This window comes from Eulemur rufifrons, chromosome 20 (assembly GCF_041146395.1).
Source record: "Eulemur rufifrons isolate Redbay chromosome 20, OSU_ERuf_1, whole genome shotgun sequence".
Taxonomy (NCBI): Eukaryota; Metazoa; Chordata; class Mammalia; order Primates; family Lemuridae; genus Eulemur; species Eulemur rufifrons.
Window position 1 is genome coordinate 7,120,079 of NC_091002.1, and position 21,368 is coordinate 7,141,446.

Sequence of the window (21,368 nt, forward strand, 5' to 3'; positions counted from 1 at the left end):
TAGGGTCATCCATTCTGAACCTTGACTCCATCTCTGCCCACAAGAATATAAGCTCCATGAGGAGAGTCTCTATTGTGCTCCCTGCTGTGGCCCCAGGACCAGGAACTGTGCCTGGCATATAGTAGGCCTGTAATAAACTCATGTTGGGTAAATGGCTGAATGAAATCCCCAGCTGAGCTGAAATTACCTCAGGAAAATTGTGAACAAGAACTCGCTGGGGCCTTTTGATATTTTTTTTTCTTTTTGAAATAGAGCCTCACTCTCTCACCCAGGCTGGAGTGGGGCAATAATAGCTCATGCAGCCTCTAATTCCTGGGCTCAAGTGATCCTCCTGCCTCAGCCTCCCAAGTAGCTGGGATTACAGGCACGTACCACCATGCCCAGCATTTAAAAAATTTTTTTTGTAAATACAAGATCTCACCATGTTGTCCAGGCTAGACTTGAACTTCTGGCCTTAAGTGATCCTGTGCCTTTGGCCCTCCAAAGTGCTGGGATTACAGGCGTGAGCCACTGCTCCTGGCCTCCTTTGATATTCGATCTGTCGGTCCAGTTAGCCTAGCACATGTGCCAGCTCTGTTCCTGGTGTCTGCAGGAAAATTGCTGGCTTCTTGGCTAATTGTACTCGACAGAATGCTCTAGTGGAGATTTAATGCTAAATGCTTGCCTAAAAATTAGTTCCACGAAAATGTTACAGCTATAATAGGAAATCCCTGGCTTTAATAACAGCTTCACATTCTTTGTAGGTTTTAAAATACTATTTACTGCTAGTTCTATTATGAATGCTTTTTAAATAAGTTTGAATTGCGTGTTTTTCACCCTTTAATTGTTTATGAATTGGCAGAATTAAAAATAGTTTACTCTTCTGTAAGTGATCTGCTTAATATTGAGTAAAAAGAAATGCAAGTTACCAAGCATATTTTTTATATCATATAAGCTGGAACGAGAGAATCTTTGATGAAGGAAGGTTTTGTTTTATTTTGTTTTGTTTGCTTATTTTTTAACTATTATGGCATCCATTTTTTGTTTACAATTTAGGTGTTATCTGTAGACATTTAATAGAAAACTAAATATTAACAGTATCGGTGCAACAAAAAAGTGCCAACAGGTCATTCTGCCCTTTCTTTGAAGGAGGGTCATAGAGATTTTCTGCTAAAGGGATTTAAAAGTGCTAACAGGTGTTAAGAGTATTGCAAATGATTGTCTGAATTAGATCTTTAAGATTGCATTGGATTTAGAGAAGGCTTTGTGGGGCGGAGGCACAAGACTGGGTGGCCCAGTTAGCACTGGGGGCTTCCTCTCCTGGTCTTGCATAGCTGATGGCTGGGCCTTTCCATCCTGATGTCAGCGGACCACTGTCAACGCTTAACACCTGCAGAACCTGGCAGGTGCTTGGTTCCACTCCATTTTGGACTTCAAAGAATGCTGGTCCTCTGAGGTGGTGTGTGGAGCCTATCCTTGTGACCGACCAGTGCGCTGTGTTCAGGGACTTGATGTTGGTATCTGCTAGAGGTACTGAGTTGGGATGTGTTTGGTTTTCAGTAAGTGATCTGAAGATCTGCGAGAGGAGAGTCTCATTCCTTGTAGAGAGAGAAGGGGCAGCAGTAGTGTGGGAAGAGATGCAGTGAGAGCAGTACTAGTCTGCTGGAGAGGCACCACTGCCGAGGAAACTTACTTTGAAATGTCCTCCTCTAACTTGATATCCGTATTTTTGACCTTTTTCCTTTTGACTCAGAATTTAATATTTTAAGCTTTTTAAAATTGTGTAGATCTGTGAAGCTCACAATTGAAATGTATCTTAAGAAAATAAGTCAAAGAAGAAAACGTTATGTACAAATATATTAATTACAGCATTATTTATGATAATGAAATATTTTAAGAGTCTAAATATCAAGTAGTAGGTAGGAAATGGCTCAGTTATTCAACATTAATTTGAGGGAATGTTGTATACTATGAAAAATGATTATGAAGACCATGTAAAACATGAAGACTCGGGGGAGGGGCAAAAAATATGAAAACTAAAATATCAATTAAAATAACTAAAAATACGAATGAAAATATTAATAACTAAAAAAACTAAATAAAAATACTAATGAAAAATAAACTGATTTTTAGAAATGACAAAATATTAAATGTATACTTTTTTTTTCTTTTTTTTGGAGATGGGTCTCACTCTGTTGCCTGGGCTGGAGTGCAGTGGTGTGATCATAGCTCACTGTAACCTTGAACTCCTGGTCTCAAGTGATCCTCCCACCTCAGTCTCCCAAGCAGCTGGGACTATAGGCATGCAAGCCCAGCTAATTCTTTAAAAAGTTTTTTTTTTTTTAAGAAATGGGGTCTTGCTGTTTTGCCCAGGCTGGTCTTGAACTCCTGGCCTCAAGCAATCCGTCCCACCTTGGCCTCCCAGAGCCCTAGGATTACATGCATGAACCACCAAGCCTGGCCCAAAATGTATAGTTGTTTATAGCTGTATGAAATATGTTATATAAAGAAAAAAGAAATGATTGATTAAAAATGGCTATATAATTTTTTTAACATGGAACCTGACAGCATGCTTCTAACATTTACATGAAGAAGCAAAAGGCCAAGAATAGTTGAGATACTCCTGAAGAACTAGACATGAAGATTTTTCCTATCAGATATCAAATTTAATATAAAATGATGATAATTAACATAGTGTGCTTTGATCAAAGGAAGAGACAGTTAGACCAGTGGGACAGAATAGAAAGCCCAAGACCAGCTCTGCACGCATCAAAATTAGATATGCAGAAGAGTCTGCGTTGCACATCAGTAGGGGAGGAACAGATTAGGCAATGGTTGGTGCTAGAACACTTGGATTGAAAAATTACAATTTAAAAATTATATTGGACTTTTATCCCATACTACACTTACCCGCAAAGCAATTCCAATGAATTAAGGATTAAAGATCAAAGAAAGGTAATACTTTAAAAAATGTTAGGACCAATATAGATGAAAATCTCTTTAACCTTTGACCTAATGAATGGTATCCTAAGACATAAAAATCACCTATCATTAAAGAAAAAATGGATAAATTTGACTACATTTAAAATGAATAAATTTCTCATTATTAAAAGATACCATAAGGACAGTAAAAATAAAAGCCATAACCTGGAATAAGTTGCCCCACAATGTAGCCAACAGAAATTAATATCCAGAATAAAGAACTATCAATAAGAAAAGGACAAACTAGTATAAAATGGACAAAAATCAAGAAAGGAATTTCACAGAAGGGCAGATAAGAATGCCTTGTAAAAATATGAAAAGTTGTTTAACTCATTAGTAATCAGGAAATTGTAAATTAAAACCACAATGAAAGCTGGGTGTAGTGGCTCATGCCTGTAACCCTAACACTTTGGGAGGCCGAGGCACAAGGATTTCTTGAGGCCAGAAGTTCGAGACCAGACTGAGCAAGGGTGAGACCCTGTTTCTACAAAAAGTAGAAAAGTCATTTGGCTGTGGTTGTGTGTGCTTGTAGTCCCAGCTACTAAGGAGGCTGAGGCAGGAGGATCACTTGAGCTCAGGAGTCTGAGGTTGCAGTGAGCTATGATGATGCCACTGCACTCTAACCTGGGTGACAGAGGGAGACCCTATCAAAAAAAAAAAGAAAGAAATACCATTTCATAGGCACCAGATTTTAATTTTTTAAAAAGATGATTGTAGGCTGGGTGTGGTGGCTCACTCCTATAATCCTAGTGTTCTGGTAGGCCGAGGCAGGAAGATTACTTGAGCGCAGGAGTTTGAGACCAGCCTGAGCAAGAGCGAACCCCCCATCTCTACTAAAATAGAAAAATTAACTGGGCATGGTGACCTGCGCCTGTAGTCCCATCTGCTCAAGAGGCTGAGGGAAGAGGATCGCTTGAGTCTAGGATTTTGAGGTTGCAGTGAGCTGTGATCATGCCACTGCACTCTAGCCAGGATGACAGCGAGACTCTCTCAACAACAACAAGAAGATGATTGTAGAAGCACAGAACTATCATATACTACTGGCAGGGCTGTATATTTAATTAGACCCTTTTTAAAATAACTTGGCCTCACCTCCTAGTTTATGACCCTGGAGAAAGTTGTACATATTCATAGCAGCATAGTTTTTAATGGCAAAAACAAAACCATGTCCATTGATGGGAGAATAGATACATAAATCGTAGTATAATCATTCAGTGGATACTGTACAGCAGTGAAAATAAATAAATTATAACCATGTATGTCATAATCTGGAGGAATCACAAAAATAATGTTGAGGAAAAAAAGTCACTGAAAAATACAGATTGAGCTGGGCACAGTGGTCTGTTCCTGTAGTCCCAGCTACTTGGGAGTCTTTGATGGCCAGGATGGTTTGAGCCTAGGAGTTTGAGACCAGCCAGGGCAGCATAGTGAGAGCCATCCCCCCCCAAAATAGAGTACAATTCCAATTATATGAAGTTTATAAACAGATAAAAATTAAACAATATATTGCTTATGGATGAAGATATAAGGTAAAATTGTCAAAAGAAAGTGAATGCTTAATACGTAATTCAGGATAGTGGTTACTTCTGGGATATGGGGAAAGAGAAACAGACCTTCTGAGATATTAAGAATTATTCTATTTCTTAAGCTGATTGATAGGCACATGGGTATTTGATTTGTTACACTTATGTCATATACCTTCTAAATACTCTTTTGTATGTGTTTTCAAAATAAGCAAAAAAATCTGACATTTAATTTTTTCTTATTTCCATCCTTATTTTTCTTCATTCCAACCAATATATACACAAATTCCTTATTTTTTATATTTTGTTTTGACCCAACTTGGAGATTAGAGCAATTGCCTAGTTTTGCTTTGATGGTTAAAAAGGTCAGCATGCTTTTTAAGATAAAAGAGCTGACTGTAGGGAATAAAAAGCACAGCTAAGTCAGCATTGATGGGAAGATGTATTCGGGGAAAGTAGAGACCACATGTACATTTTGGAAACACCTAAAGGAGAGTAGAGAAGCGGGTAATAGGGGTTTATAGAGACTGGATATTATAGAGATGAATTTACAGAGAATAAGTTCATTAATGGTGATTTACTATTGCTACTCTGGCCATCACTAATGACAGTAATAATGGGAGATGCCATTTATCAAGAGCTTTATTGTGAGCGCAGGCCCTTGTCACCCTTGCTTAATTGATAAGGAGAATGGGAGCTCGGGGTGCCCAAAGCAGCACAGTGAATTCTTGGCAGAGCTAGGATCTGAACTTGACTTTGGATTTTATATTCTTAACCCTGTTTTACAATACTGGTGGAATCAGGTGAGTTTAGCAGAAAGATGACATAAGGGGAGATAGGATAGTTTTAGATATCTGAGAACTGAATCACAGAAGAGATAGAACTTGTTCTGTGTTGTGTACTAGAAGCAGCGATAATAAACACAGGAAGACAGACTTCTGCTCAGTATGAAAAAGAATGTTTTAATTATTGGCTTTCCAGCTTCTATTTATTTATCACAGTACCATAGTGCCCATGACATGGTAGGTTCTCAGCAGGTAGTTGCTGAATGAAGAAATAAGCCTCCATCACTAAAATTAGAACAAGCAGACCCAGGATGTGTTTCTGTTTGGGCCACCAGAGAAGAAATCACTACAGTCCTTAGGAGGTTGGACTAAACACCTTAAGTCCTTTCCAACAAACACTAAGTTGTACCTACCTGATGCTAATTAGGATTCTGGGTTTCTCAACCCTGTAGTATGTATATTCCAACTTAATCTTTGGGAAGTCTCTTGAGTCTATCCCAAGATCATTATAAAAACAAGACTGAACGTTTCTGAAGGCAGTACTCTTTTCTACTGCTCTGTTCCTAGCATAGAGCATATGGTGCACAATGTATACCAAGTCTTTATCGAGTGAATTGTTGCTCAGGAAAAGATATATCATGGAAGGAGCAGACAAATGGGTGTGGGGGATGAGGCTATGGGGTTGTAGAGCCTTAAAAAACTGACTTTTTAAAAGTAAGTTTTGGTTTTTATTATTGTGCTCCTGAGGAGTGATGCCTTTTTGCCTGTGGTGCTATTTGGTAGCCACCAGAAGGTGCAGTAGAGTAACCTAACAGGAACTTATTGACTTGTTAGCTGGTTGTAGAACTGTTTTTTCCTTTGTAAAGTCAGTTATGAGTGTGACAAAGAAGCACTTTATGTACTTGATAAATAAAGTTATTACAACATAATAATAGAAAGCTTCCAGTACCTCCCAGCTGTGTGACAGGCACTAAAAGAGATGGAGATACTTTCCGTTGGATTTTTGAGCTAACTCAGTCATTTTCCCCACAGTCCAGAGTGAGCTCCGAGCTGGAACACTTTCTCATTGTACCTTTTGGGCTGCTTTACAGTGAAGTGACTGCATCCAGTTTGGTAAGAATGTCCTCCTCTTTGGCATCATGTACATGTGGGTCATATTAGGTCATTAAACACCTTCAAATCCAGCTAAACATATAATACCCAAGAAATAGGAAAGAGCCCATGTTTTATGTGATTAGTCCAGTTTGAGAACAACTTTTGAAATAAGTTATAAACACTTGAAACTTGATTTTAAATAGTTTCTAGTTAGGGTAATTTGAAGTCTTGACATTCTAAATTTTTGTTTGTTTTATTTTCAGGTTAAAATCAATCTACAAGGAGATATAGTAGATCGTGGAAGCACCAATCTCGGAGTAAATCAAGCTGGCTTCACATTGCATTCTGCGATTTATGCTGCACGACCAGATGTGAAGTGTATTGTGCACATTCACACACCAGCAGGGGCCGCGGTGAGTGTGCCATCCTGGTAGTGCCTTAGCTTTTAGAGCTGTTTAGTAAGAGGCATTTCTCATTTCCTCTGAATTGCCCTCCTTTGTTGTAACAAGTCAATAAACCTAATTTTGTTGGATTAAAAAAAAGTTTTACAACTATACTTGACTTTCTTAAAAGATTTTTTTTTTCCTTTTAAGGGATCCATATACTATCTAATTTTGAAAACCTGTAATATCCTGGAAATGTCTATTAGACGTAACAATTAGAAAATCATGGCGGAGGGGAGGTCAGGTTTCAGTGTGTTGAAGACTAAGGGGGACGTGCAAGATGACAGCAGCAAGCAGATGCCTCATTTTGAAAAGAGAAATGGGAAAAGGGGGCGGGCAAGCCAGAGTAGGTGATGGAGGGTACTGTGCGAAGGGAAGGGTTCTTAGGATGTGAGAGACTTGAGCATGTTGGTAGGCTGTGGGGAAGGAGCCAGGGGAGAGGGAGAGGCCTGGGAACCAACCTGCCCAGCTTCCCCACAGATGTCCTGTCTGGAGCCTTTGGGACCCAGCCTGGATTGTGACTGGGGAGAAGCAGCACAGACTGCAGGCTGTTCGGAGGCCTGGCCTTCAAGCTTAGAGCTTTCCAGAAGCCTGCCCTGGCCACTCACCAAGCCTGGTCCCTTCTTGGGTGAATGGGCCACCCAAACAGAGCCCCTAAGTATGAAGATGCACATTCCAGTTGTCGGTGCAAAGTCATGTGAAAACGAGATACTCTAGAACTAGGCTTTATAATAACCAATTTTATATTAAGGGCTTTTTGGACTTACCATATAACAAATGACCTCATTGATTTAGCAATACTGTATATAATCTATCTTAATGTTTTAATGTCATGCATATTGGATTATTTGGATGAATGTTAGCCCTGGTTTATTTCACTTTGAACATATGGTTCTTAATGTGAACATCAAAGTTTTTATTAGATGTATCATTCTCTGAATGATGTAATTTTTTCCTTAAAGAATGCATGCTGTTCCTTCCAACCACTAAAATGTCCATGGGTTTTTAAGAACCATTAAAGTCACCTTTGAGAATATAGTCATGAACAGCTACCATAAAAGATGTTTTAAAAATGATTCAAATAACTTTATTAAGTAAGGAAGTTTCTTCTTATATGAGTGCTGAGACTATCAAAGGAGTTAATTTAGTATTGTCTTTTTAGATTAACTTTTTTCCTATGGAACTGTTCTGCCTATAGATAGTATTTGAATCTTGGGAGCCTGTTCATCTAGGGTCATAATGCTGCTGTCTGTAGAAGACCTTCAAAATTAGCATATTCTAAGGCTACTTTGGGGAATTTTAGGAAATTTAAGGGCTAAATGAACACTTAGATTTTTTACGTTGAGACTCAATTTTACTTACTTAAATGTAGAGAAATTGTACAGTATAATTATTGTAAAGTTTTATAAATTGTTTTTTGAGACAGAGTCTTGCTCTGTTGCTCATGCTAGAGAGAGTGGCATCATCAGAGCTCACTGTAACCTCAGACTCCTGGGCTCAAGCGATCTTCCTCTCTCAGCCTCCCATGTAGTTGGGACTATAGGCATGAGCCACTGTACCAGGCCATAAGTTTTTTTTTTTTTTCCCCATAAGTTTTCTTTTACCTAATTTTCAAGTGTTTCAATCTTACCTACAACCTAAGATGAAAGGTACACAAAAACCTTACAGCCTTTGGAAAACCACCTTTGTTATTGTTTTTGTTTTTGAGACAGGGTCTCACTATGTTGCCCAGGCTGGCCTAGAACGCCTGGGCTCAAGCAATCCTCCCACTTCAGCTTCCTGAGTAGCTGGAACTACTGGCGTGGGCTGGAAAACCTCCTTGTGTAATGCATTGACTCCTCAGAGGAGCCTGTTTTCTACTCCTGTGCTAGACCCAGCGCTCATTGTGTCATTAAATCCAAGCTTACACAGCATTTATAATCAGTGGGGAAAAAAATCCAGAAAGATACGGATTTTCTTTTGAGGCTCTCCCAGCTTAGTGATAGCTTTTATTTTTAAATGTGGATTATTAATGAGCTCCAGAAGTCAAGTTTATCTTAAGTTCTTGAGTTCATTTATTTTCAAGAATAGAAAAAAATAAAACATTTCCCCGAACCCTTTTCTGTTCCTATGAGGAAAGCATTTACCGTGTAATCAGTCACTTTGTAACTCTGGTTTTTCCTTCTTTCGTGGTGACCACTTGGTCTTCTAGGTCTCTGCGATGAAATGTGGCCTCTTGCCAATCTCCCCAGAGGCGCTTTCCCTTGGAGAAGTGGCTTATCATGACTATCATGGCATTCTGGTTGATGAGGAGGAAAAAGTTTTGATTCAGAAAAATTTGGGGCCTAAAAGCAAGGTCAGTAGGCATCTAATCTTGTCTTTAAATTATAATGGGGAGAAGGAAAAAGGAAAAGTGTCAGTCTTGTCTCGCTCCTTAGAGCCTTCCTGCTTTCCCCTCAGGTTCTTATTCTCCGGAATCATGGGCTTGTATCAGTGGGAGAGAGCGTCGAGGAGGCCTTCTATTATATCCATAACCTTGTGGTTGCATGTGAGATCCAGGTAGGGGATGGCCATTCCAATCTGTCAGCTTATTTAAGTGTTTCTGGGGTTCACTTGATATTGGTCTTGTAGGAATGAGTCTTTGAGCAATGTCTTTGCCAAAGATGAGCTCATGGATTTGGAAATTGATCAGATTGACAAGTGCCATTTCACTGGTTTAAGTTGGCAAAAAATTACTAGGCTTTTCATCTCTAACTTAAAATTTTTCAAATATATGAGTCCCTACCATTTCTGGAGTACTGGGGTGTGCCAGGCCCGGATCAGGTGCTTTGCCTGTGTCATCCCATACATGATTTCATGTGACCCTCACAGTGCTCCTTTTGAAAGCAGATGCAGACAGATAGACTCATCCGCTGTCTCATGGCTGCGAGCACTCCCTGCCTCAGTCTGTTCAGCCCCAAGTTCTCATTCTCCCCACTGCTCTCTGGCTTATGTCTGTGGGATAATGAGATCCCAAGACCTTCATAGGATCCTAAAGGTACTTTGTTTTCCCAATTCTCTGCCAACTATGAGTGCCCAGTATTTTTGTCATGCTGAAGAAAAATTTCTGAAAATAATCTTGTGATCAGTCTATCACTGTTCATCCTGTGTTTTTTATTCTTATTACTCTAGTGATTTGGTTTCTGTTGAAACCTTCATTTTTGTTCAAGTGATCTCTCTCACTAAGGAACTCAAGCCATGGTGTTTGCTTGTTTTGGAAAAGGTTCGAACTCTGGCCAGTGCTGGAGGACCTGACAACTTAGTCCTGCTGGATCCTGGGAAGTACAAAGCCAAATCCCGTTCCCCTGGGTCTCCGGAAGGGGAAGGCACTGGATTGCCTCCCAAGTGGCAGATTGGTGAGCAGGAATTCGAAGCCCTCATGCGGATGCTCGATAATCTGGTAAGAATGGTGCCACCACTCGATGATAAAGCTTTTGTTCTAAAAGCACTCATGTTGTTTTTATAGAAAATGAAATTGCTACGCAAATGCTTTTACCCTCAACAATCATGAAGAAGCACCAGAGTTATTTAACTTATGAGCTAAATCATGAGAAAATATTGAGGTGGAGCTTTGCTGTATTATTGTATTTTTTTAATGGTAACCCGTGTTTGCACTTAGTGGGTACAGGAGTGCAGAGAATACTCTGCAGTAGGCTGCTGGATGGCTAGCAGAACCAGCTCAGTAACTGCAATCTCACAAGCAAGGAGAGGGAGATACTTTTCTAAATCAGTCAGTCCTGTGTTTGGGTTTTTAATGTAAGTTCTAGCTATTTAGGGCCTGATTACTTGTTACTTGTATATCTGCTGCCTGTCCACGCGTGGGAGACCCTGTGCTGCTTACTGCAGGGACAGAGTCCAGCATGGTCCAGAAGCTGGGATTGTGCGGCTTGCAGCATAATTACGGGGGAGGGAGTGAGGCCACACAGTGATAAGACTACACACAGAGTGTGTTCTGTGTTGGGGGGTTTCAGTAAGGGATTTCATTCTTTTGCAAGGATTGGAGAGAAAACTTAATGTGGAAGATGACCCTTGGAAATGACCTGAAAGAATAGTTAGGATCACACAGGCTGAGTTGAGAGAAGGAAGGTATCTGTGGATAAGGCTACAGCGTAACTAAATAGGGAGATGAGCAGTGGGGAGATGAGAACTGCGCTGTAAGGTGTACCTTTCAGGTTCATCTGATTTTACTAGGTTAATCAAATACTCAATTCCCAGAGCTATATTACAGAACTGTCCTTGGGGTCTCAGGCCTGCAGCCACAGGATCAGAGCCAGAGCTCTGCAGTCGGACCCCTTCCATGTGCTATAAGTCAGCCTTCTGAGATGGCGTTCAAGAGGGTCCCTCTTAATGCTGCATGACATTAAGAAGTGCAGATGCAAGGAAATACCATGTCAGTGTGGGAAAGAGAGCCTTCCGAAGGGCCAGTGTCCTCCTGTTTTGCCACACCAGTCCTAGAGCAAGTGGGGCACAGGCCAGCTCAATAGAAGAAAGTCCCGGCCATTGGGCCCAGTTGCAGAGGAGATAGATGGCTTCAGGAGGCAGGGAGTTTTAACTTTCCTGAAGATTTTGGAACAGAAGGAATTCGTGGATCTGATTTGGGGTATGCTAAGCATCCTCTTCTCACTGAAATTCCTTGCACTCAGGAAAATGCTGGCTGCTGGAAAGAGAGAACTGAGAGTTTTCTGCTGGAAGTGATAGGTAGTCACAGGAGCATACTCGATCAGTGACAGAGGAACCAACAGAGAGAGCAGAGTCTTGTGTAACTTTTGAGTTATTTAATCAATAAAGATTGATTATATTAACTGACCATCTGCTGTTGAGTCATGAACAGGACACAGTTCTTTGCCCTCAGGAGTTCATGACCTAGTAAGGGAAATGGACAAACAAATCCCAGATGCAGCCCTGCCCCTGTGGTCTGTGAGGTGGCAGGCGTGATGGGAGCTTCAGGGCAGAGATGGCCCAACTGGTCAGAGAAGCAGGAAGAGGAGAAAAGGTCACAAAGAAGGTGGGAGAAGCAGTTGTAGTTAGGTGGCCAGGAGAGTGTAGCTGCAGGAGGTCACAACTGGAAAAGCTTTGGTGGTGGGGTGACTGTGGCCCAGGCATGTGTGTCAGGAGCCAGAGCCTTCAACCAGGCCAGCAAGGCAAGGAGTGCTGAGCTGGGCCCAGTGGTACAGACCTTTCCTCCTGGTAAACACCTTGTCATTTCACTGCTCTTCTATCTAAAATTCAAGTGAGGAAGGAGAGAGAAGAGGTAGGAATCCACACCATCCTGCCATATCTTCTGCCTTTAGTACATTTTAGAAGGTGGAGAGAGGGAAATCAAAATTAGGCAGTAATTCTGATTTGATGGGGGAGGAACATAAAAGACAAATGATTAGTAAGTGAAATGTTCATTACAAAAAGTATATTTTATCATTTTTAATATTAGAAAGCCATGTAGTTTATAAGAAATAACTGGATAACAATCACTGATCATAGTTTATGTTTTAATTTAATATCGGATTAGCCACATATGTTGTTTGCTAATAATTGAGTAGGGTCAGGAATTGTTGACAATTTCCACACTATAAGAAATATTTCATTTTAACATTTACAGTTAGAAAAAAATGCTAAATTATTTCCCCAAAAATCAAGATATAACTTTAGTTTCTCAAAGAAGGAACAAATCCATGTTTTTTAACTATAAGCCAGCTAGTTGTTCTGAGGTCTGAGTATTACCTCTAATTTTGGTGTGATATCACTTAGAGGGAAAGAGTAAAGAAAAATCCATACCCTGTAGGGATAAAATGGTGTTTGTGAGTCCTGGATGGTTTATTATGAAGGCATGGAGATTACTCAGAGTCCTGGCTCTCTAAGCAAGAGGAAACTTTTTTTTTTTTTTTTTGAGACAGAATCTCACTCTGTTGCCTGGGCATAGCTGTGGCATCAGCCTGGCTCACAGCAACCTCAAACTCCCAAGCTCAAGCAATCCTCCTGCCTCAGCCTCCCGAGTAGCTGGGACTACAGGCATGCGCCACCATGCCTGGCTAATTTTTTCTATATATATTTTTAGTTGTCCAGCCGATTTCTTTCTCTTTTTAGTAGAGACGGGGTCTCGCTCTTGCTCAGGCTGGTCTCAAACTCCTGAGCTCAAACGATCTGTCTGTCTCGGCCTCCCAGAGTGCTAGGATTATAGGCATGAGCTACCGCGCCCGGCCAGCAAGAGGAAACTTGATTATACTTTAAAACAGGCTTCTTTTTTTTTTGTTTTTAAAGGAAACTTAAAATAATAAAAACTACATTTTTCTGAAGATAGTCTTTTTGTGGCTGAAACATTATCTTTTATTCTTCTTCAACAAAGTAGATGGAAAAATTGCCAGTGCTCATAAATGGGAAAATTGCCAGTGCAGGCTTTTACCTATCTTTTGAGGATATTTAGGAAAATAAAAATGAAACGACCTATTAGTGATTGTTGTTACCTTTAAAAAAAAGCAAACACATTAAAGGCGTGGTTGGTAATGATGGTAGCCTCCAAAGAGGAGCAGAACCGAGAAGTCAGAATTCCCGAATTGAGAGGAATGTTTCTGGGACACTTGCAGGCAGGGGGCAGGCCACGGATCATCTTACAAGTCTAGCTCTGCACAGTCCTTTCAAGTCTTAGTTCTCTTGTCATTTATTGTGAAGGTGCTGTGAGTGACTTGGTCCAGGCGTGAATCTGTTAGATAATTTAGCAGACACCTGTCTGACATCCAGTGTAGTACCTCTCTGTGCTGTGTCACAAATTACCACAAACTTAGCGACTTAAAACAACACACATTTATTGTTTCATAGTTTCTGTGGGTCAGAAGTTGAGGCACAGCTGAACTCAGTTTAGGCCTTAGGGTGTCATTAAAGCTGCAGTCAGGGTGTTGGTCAGGGCTGGGTTCTCATCAGAAGGCTTGACTTGCAGAGGAAGGACCCACTTCCAAGCTCCCTTAGGCGGGGGACAGAAATTTTTTATGGCTGTGGCATCCATGGCAGCTTGCTTCTTCAGAGCCAGCTGTGGAGAGAGACTCTGGAAAGATAAGTGCTACACTCTTATGTAACACAGCCTGTCACCGTTTGTGAATTCCACTGGTTAGAAGCAACTCAGAGGTCCCACCTGTGCTCAAGGGGGAGGGGATTCCAGGAAGTGGGGACCTGGGGCCACTATAAAGTCTATCTGTCACACCTACCAAACACCAAGCACTAGATAGGAGAGGCGAGTTTGGAGATACTGTCTGTGGGGGACTCAGCGAATGAGTCGAGCCCGCAGAGGTGTGAATTAAGTGGGGCCCATCTTTTAAAGCATAGCAGATGGTCAGGAGGCAGAGTGGAAGCTTGAAGTTGAATGTTGTTACATTCAAATGTAAAGTAATTTTGCTGAGAACCGGTTGTCATGAGGTATACTTGTTTACCTGCAGATTATCACAGTATTTAAACTGGTTTAAAAGGTAAGAAAATATTAAGTAGGTTGATGAATATAACCTGCACAGTAGCCAGCAGCAAGTAAGCCCCGTTTGTGTTTTCAATTTTAACTTTCTGTTGAAATACAATATATAAACAGGAGTGTGCACATATTGTAGGTGTTCAGTTTGTTATATTTTTAAAACCAAACCTTCTATATAACCAGCACTCAGAGAACAACAATAGCAGCACCTCAGAATGCCCCCAGGAGCCCTTCCGTCACTTACCCCATCCCAAGGGTGACCACTACCCTGCCTCTAACTACAAAGAATGGCTTTACCTCTTCCTTTTTATAAATGGAATCAGTGTGTGTATTCTTTTCTAGTTGGCTTATTTCACTTGACATCATGTTTGTGACAGTTATCACAAATCCACATTGTTGGATTTAATAGTAGAGTATTTATTCTTGTTGTATCATAGGCCATTATATTCATATACCACAGTTTATTCATTCTACTATTGAAGGACTTTTGGTTGTATCCAGTTTTGGTCTATTAGGACTAGTGCTGCTATTAACATTTTAGTACCTGTTTTTTGGTGAACATGTGTGTTTCTCTTGGACATAAAATTAGGAGTGGAATTGCTGGGTCGTAGGGTATTTGTATATTCAGCTTTTGTAGCTACTTCCCAAGTGAAACCCTATTTTGAGATCTGCAATATTGATTGTCTTTCACTCTCCTTGGACCCTAGGGCTACAGAACTGGCTACCCTTATCGATACCCTGCTCTGAGAGAGAAATCTAAAAAATACAGCGATGTGGAGGTTCCTGCTAGTGTCACAGGTTACTCCTTTGCTAGTGACGGTGATTCGGGCACTTGCTCCCCTCTCAGACACAGTTTTCAGAAGCAGCAGCGAGAGAAGACAAGATGGCTGAACTCTGGCCGGGGCGACGAAGCTTCCGAGGAAGGGCAGGATGGAAGCAGTCCCAAGTCGAAGACTAAGGTGTGGACGAGCATTACACACGATCACGTGAAACCCTTGCTGCAGTCTCTCTCGTCCGGTGTCTGCGTGCCAAGCTGTATTACCAACTGCTTGGTCTGTGCCTACCTTACTGTTCATAGTTAGATGATGTAGAGCAAGTTGGGTAGCTGGGGCTTCGGAGGCTTTGGGAATCCAGCTCTTCTAACCTAGACATAAAGCAAACCTTCCTCATTCACTGTCTTTTAGTTGGGACCAAAATCCACTTCTTGTACTAGCTAAAATTCGAGTAATACTGTCTGCTTGAAACTGCTTAAGATATAACGTACCTCCTTGGTAATTCCAGTGTAACCTGACTCCATACATAGCAAAATACTAAATAATTTACATGTACTAACCTAAAAGTAGGAGATCTCCTTTAATTCCAATTGTATTCAAGGACTCTTAATACTCGGTGCACAAAAAAAACAGTTCTGTCATAAACCTGATGTTTTAGTGTCATAAACTCCAGTGGTTTAACATTAAGTCACTAAAGTCTCTTCTTTAAGTCTGTAGTGTTTTCTTAAGCAGTTTTCCCTGTTTGCTCACTAGTGTGTTCTCCACTGACCCTTGTCCCCTCTTCTTAGCCTTGTTCCCCTGCTTTCTATCCCAAAGCCTCCGAATGCGCACAGCCAGCTGCCCTCTGCATGGACTGTTGCATGTGAGTAGACGGCCATAGTGGTGAGTCTTCTGACTCCTGCTGGGTGCGGCATGACCCAAGTGCAGCGCAGGCCATCTGCAGGCACCAGCGACAGACGCTGCAAGGGGTGCTTCGTTTCAGTTTTAACGCTGCTCAGAGTTACCATTTGACCTGAAAACTGCTCCGAGGTCCTGGTGCTGGAACATTCCTCTGAAGATTGGTCTTTATTGCTTCTGTAACCTAGCCTTTGACCATTTGCCCAGATCCTGCTTTAAGATGTAGGAGAAGTCCATTTTGAAAAGCCCCTGAATTGGAGTCTTTTATGAGGAGACTGGCTGAGCCACACTCATCTATGCATGGCTAGTTCTGTATGGGTTCATTGGAAATTAGGTTAGATATTCCTAAAACCATGGGCAGCTAAATAAGCAAAGTAGAGCTTTCTTTTCCCCTTATAGCAGTGCTTTTACTTTTTACATTTATTTTTTTAAAAAAAGTTTTGTCTTCCCCAGGTGGTCCTGGTGTTTTCCTGAGGCACAGTTGGTGGGAAGCCTCCGTGCTCCTGAGCAGCTGTGTCACGTGGGCAGGGACCCTGCGTGGCTGTGGGGCTCAGAGGGTTGGAGTTTATCTCTCCTCTTCCCTCCTCCTGCCCTCCCTGTCTCCTTTTCCCCCTCTCTATGTCCCTTTTTTTTTTTTTTCCTATTCCATTTGTTTATTTTTTATTTGTTTCACTTGTTAAAGGGAGTGGGCCTTAAAACAAAAAAACACCTTTCTGCTGATGATGTTAATCCATAGTGCTGAATTGCTGTGATGAATTTTTCCAAAGTGCCTATGCACTGGCAACTTTGAGCTTTATTTACTAATAGCTGGAAAAATAACTAAATCACTCTAGGCATTTTTGATAATGTATACATTGAAGGGGAGAACTTGTTCAACATTTAAGTTTGTTTCGTATTGTTCTGGAGTAATACAAATTTCCATGCAGTGTTCCCAGGTTGGTATGTTTAAATTTATAATGATTGTTAAATTGTCAAATGTGTTTAAGCTTCTGAGGTTGTTGTTTTCATGTTTTGACTAAAAATTATTTTTAATAAGACGCTGGAATTGTTTTTATCTGAGAAGATACCCCCAGTGAGTACCCCACAGCTCCACGCTCATCCCACAACCTCCTGTTCACAGCGGCTAAGCATTTGACGCTTTTGTTGCTTTCTTTAAAGTTGTATGGTTTATAACTATCTTACTGCCTCTCAAAAATATTCTGAAAGGCTTAACATTTGCTCTCATAGATGGACTTGTTTTAATGTTCAGTGCCTACTCATGCCTAAGAATTAGAATTTGATTAAAAATCTCATATTTGATTGGAGATCCAAAAAAATGTGTAAGTGGAAGGCACAATATGTTGACGATATGCACTGATACCTAAAACAGCCCTTAATTAAGGACTCATGAAGCGCTTCAAGTTTGTTTGGGATATTTTTGTAACACTCAAAAATATTAAGTTATATAAAATATTCGACATCACCAAACTCTTCTTCCAGGTAGCTGCTGTGTAAGTGTTCATACAGTAATTTTCTTTTGGGTTGAAATAGTTATGCAAGCAGTGCATTCTGATGCTGTCATTTATTTTAATGCAGAACTTTGGTGATGCCCACTCTTGCCTCCCAGTACAGACTCTTCCCTACCCCTGGGTAGCAGCATCACATTGCTTTTCATGACCCTGTCATCTCATGCTTCCAGTTGGCTTTGGTGTTGGACGACTCTCAGAGCAGTGAACCAATGGTCTCTGAGGACCTCCTTGCTGGTCTGAGGGGTTATGGGCTCAGCTCTGTCGTCAGCCCACACTGTGGCTCATATTTCAACTGGACTTTCTAGATGGTCCTTTTTCACCACTCATGACTCTGACTTACACCATTAACTGGTTTTTATATGGCCACATCCTGCTCCCATGGCGACTCTGCTGAGTGACCCAGGAGATAGGGGCATTGGTTCAGTCCTCTCTGTGATGTTCAGTGCATGACCAGATGTGAGATAAATTGGACAGATTGGATGCTATGGTATCATTTATTGTTGTCATAATCCTGACTTTTCAACTGTTCTTGATATTACAGTGGACTAAAGAGGATGGACATAGAACTTCCACCTCTGCTGTCCCTAACCTGTTTGTTCCATTGAACACTAACCCCAAAGAGGTCCAGGAGATGAGGAACAAGGTGCGTCTTGCCATCAGCACTTGGTGGGAGCCTGGGTGTGGGGTGGGAAGGGGATAGTAGCTGCTTCAGGGGCAGAGGGTGTGCTTGCTTCTAGCAGAGGACATGTGCCATCACCACCGTTGCACTGCTGCTGTTCCACTAATAGTGAAAGTGTGAGCAGCAGACATTTTTTGGGCCCCATTGATTCTTGAACTAATGTTGGCTTACAGGTCAGAATTGGAAGCTGCAAAGCCTGTTCCTAGCAAGAGTAGACAACTGCCCCTGCCTTTCAGGGTTCATTCAAAGAGTTGTGGGCAGCGTTTGGTATATCAGAACATGAGATCCGTCAGCGTTCACAGTGTCACTAGAAGACAGGCACATAGGGAACCCGCCACGTTAATGAGTGCAGTGAGAGATCTGTGCCCTGCCAGAGCCGTCTGGAAGGTGTGGGAAGTCGGGAATAGTCCCCTCCGTCCCTCAGACCTATGTCCTCCTAAGCAGACTGGACAGTGCCATCAAGTAGGCATGGTCACTCGGGTGTGCCAGGCTGTCCTGCCTACACGGGGTGGGACAGAGCAGCAGTGTGGCTTCTGCGTGGCAGGCCAGGTGCACAGACGGCACGGCTCCCAGACACAGTGTGGCCTCTCAGGATGCTGATGTGTGTTTGTCCTTCCCGTCCTCAGATCCGAGAGCAGAACTTACAGGACATTAAGACGGCTGGCCCTCAGTCCCAGGTTCTGTGTGGTGTAGTGATGGACAGGAGCCTCGTCCAGGTGAGAGCTCAGAGTGTCTCTGACATGAGTGGGTGGTGGCTGTATGGCTGTCTGCTCCCAAGTTATTCTTAAATAGAGAGAGAATGACTTTATGAGGTAAGTATTCTAGGCAACTAGTTATCTTTGTTAAAATCTTCATGATAAGAAACAACCCAGGCATTTTTCCTTGAGTTCTAGACCAAACATAAGCATGCCGAGGGCCGTGTCCATCCCTCTAGTCCCCGCTCCCTATAATGCATGCATATGTGAGGGTGGCACACATGCCACCAGCTTGGGGACCTGGATTCGCCTGGGTTTGGTAGTGTACTGTGCGAGGTGCTGGAAAAGGGTGGGCTTGAGGGACTTTTGTTCTGGTACATATTGCTGTCTGCATCAAAGTGCCGCTTGGGTTGCAGAGGGGTAGATGCTGTAAATGTGGTGCACATTTACATGCAGATGTATAAAATACCGTACCTCGTGGCACATTGAGGATAATTGTGTAAGTAGTTATCTCCGAAGGTTAATATGCCACCTAATGCTTCACAGCCTGACTGCAGGGTAGGTGATTGTTGTTGCATTTTCTGAATTTGGCCAGCTGTGGTCCTGGTTTTGTGTTCAGTGTCTGCATGTACCACTGTCATCACCGTTGCATTCACCACTGTCCCCGCTGCATGCTCTTAGCTGGCTCCATTCTGTGCTCTAGGCCTGGTTGCTCTGATGACTCAGTTTACTGTTGCAGGACGCACCCCTCTCTGACTGTACGGAAACTATCGAAGGGCTCGAGCTTACAGAGCAGACCTTTAGTCCCGCTAGATCTCTCTCTTTTAGAAAGGTACTCACTGCCTTGTCCTTGACTCCCTGTCGGTCCGCGTCACTCTCCCCCCTCCCTGCCCCTCCCCTGTCTCCTCTCTTCAGGCATTATCTTAGTTACTGAAGTAGCTTGAAATGGATCTTTAAATTGTTTGTAAGATTGTACAGAAGGTTCTGTTCTGCCTACTGTATTCTTTAATTAAAAATTTGGTGTGAGGTATTTTAATAATTTTCAACATCCTTAGTTGCTGAGAAATGGCCAATCTGAACGATGTGGTGCATTTCTGCAGTTCTGCACGTGGCTCTGATTGGTGCATGTTTTGAGTTTTGGCATTTGCCTTTTATGCAATGCAGGCTGCAGGCAGCGGCCCTCCCCAGCGTGCCCTGCTACCCCCGCTTGTGCAGCTTTGACCAAAAATGTAATGAATGTAGCCATCGAGGTCATGTCATTGAAAGATGTCATCTCAGAGGAATGGGAAGTAAGACAGTCTTTTTCAGCCCTTGTTGATAAAGGGCTTACAAAAAGACCCTAGATAATTTTTTTTAATGTTGTAGAAGAGAAAGGCTTTCTTTTTGGGCATTCATACCTGTCATGCACAGTAGGTGGATGATCTGTATGGTCTAACTCGCCCAACTAGAAGGAAACCTTCCCTGAGCATTTAGGCTGCTAATGTGCAGAACTTGGTGCCCGGGGCAGAAAGTGGCAGACTGCATTTAGAGTCTTAGCCGTGATATTCCTCTGTTCAAAGGAAAATTCTAGGGGCTGGCTTTTTCACTTAATACACCTTCAGTGAGATGCAAGTATCACTTTAGTGTTGTTCTGATTGACAGAAGCAGATTTCTACCCAAAATTCTATATTGTCTGGAATCCCTACTAATAACATTATTTTGCATATTTATGTATTAATTCCACAGGTCCCTTTTTACCTGTACTTAGAATTTACTTCCAATACCATTCTTGGAGGAACTTCTCAGAGCAAAGGAGAAAGATGTGCTCCTTTCCCTATCAGCTTGTTTTTCATCTTTTGGTGCTTTGGGCCATAGGCCGTGGAGACCTGTTAGTTAATCACTCACTATCTCAGGTGTGCGAAGGCATGTGCAGTCCGTGACCCGCTGCTGGCTGGTCCTGTAAGCCAGAGCGGGTGCAGCCCTCTAGCTTTGTGGGGCTGGAACAGAGTCACAGAGTCATTGCCGTGCTGTGTCTCTGGGGTTGTAGTACATTTGATGGATTTTATTTGTATTTTTTAAAGGGCTATCCAGAAAGCAGCCTGGTTAGCTGTGTTAAATGATCCAGTTACACCTTTGCCTGCTCTGTCCCAGTGGTGTTCGGACGTGGATATATGTCACAGTCACCTGGGGTGGTTCATGAGGGACAGATGTAGGCCCCCATGATCAACACTTTGTTTTCTGTGAGTGACACATGCAGGTATAGTATAGTTAGCTGAGGAACCACTATACTCTGACCATAGATGAAGAGATGTTGGCCTCCTTCCCCCAGTACATAAATTCTTGTTCCAGCCTTTTGTTTTTCTCTGCCTTTCTATTTCTGAAGTTCATATTTACACTCTTCATCTTTATCCCACCCTGACTATGCCTATTTCATTTTCATGGTGAGAATGTGCTTTGACTTTAGGGATGTCCTTTACTGGGGCTGTTATTCTACTTCCTTTTATGTGGACCTCAGAATGCAGACAGTGGTGCTCCTTTTGAAACATGGTGCTCCTTGCTGGCAAG

The 21,368-nt window shown here is 42.0% G+C and overlaps 1 protein-coding gene across 7 annotated transcripts in view; it reads left to right on the forward strand.

The window, feature by feature from the left end:
- The window catches only part of ADD1 (adducin 1), a 97,927-nt gene that overhangs the window by 67,286 nt on the left and 9,273 nt on the right, over positions 1 to 21,368 (forward strand). For 3 of the 7 annotated variants that reach the window (XM_069496035.1, XM_069496032.1, XM_069496036.1), the window contains exons 5-12: positions 6,302 to 6,382; positions 6,628 to 6,777; positions 8,999 to 9,142; positions 9,247 to 9,345; positions 10,049 to 10,225; positions 14,980 to 15,231; positions 17,992 to 18,093; positions 18,756 to 18,845. In XM_069496035.1, the coding sequence (XP_069352136.1) occupies positions 6,302 to 6,382; positions 6,628 to 6,777; positions 8,999 to 9,142; positions 9,247 to 9,345; positions 10,049 to 10,225; positions 14,980 to 15,231; positions 17,992 to 18,093; positions 18,756 to 18,845 (1,095 nt within the window). Of the gene's footprint in view, positions 1 to 6,301; positions 6,383 to 6,627; positions 6,778 to 8,998; positions 9,143 to 9,246; positions 9,346 to 10,048; positions 10,226 to 14,979; positions 15,325 to 17,991; positions 18,094 to 18,755; positions 18,846 to 19,563; positions 19,657 to 21,368 lie in introns of all 7 variants that reach the window. The other 4 variants (XM_069496029.1, XM_069496033.1, XM_069496034.1 and 1 more) reach the window with 2 other exon arrangements.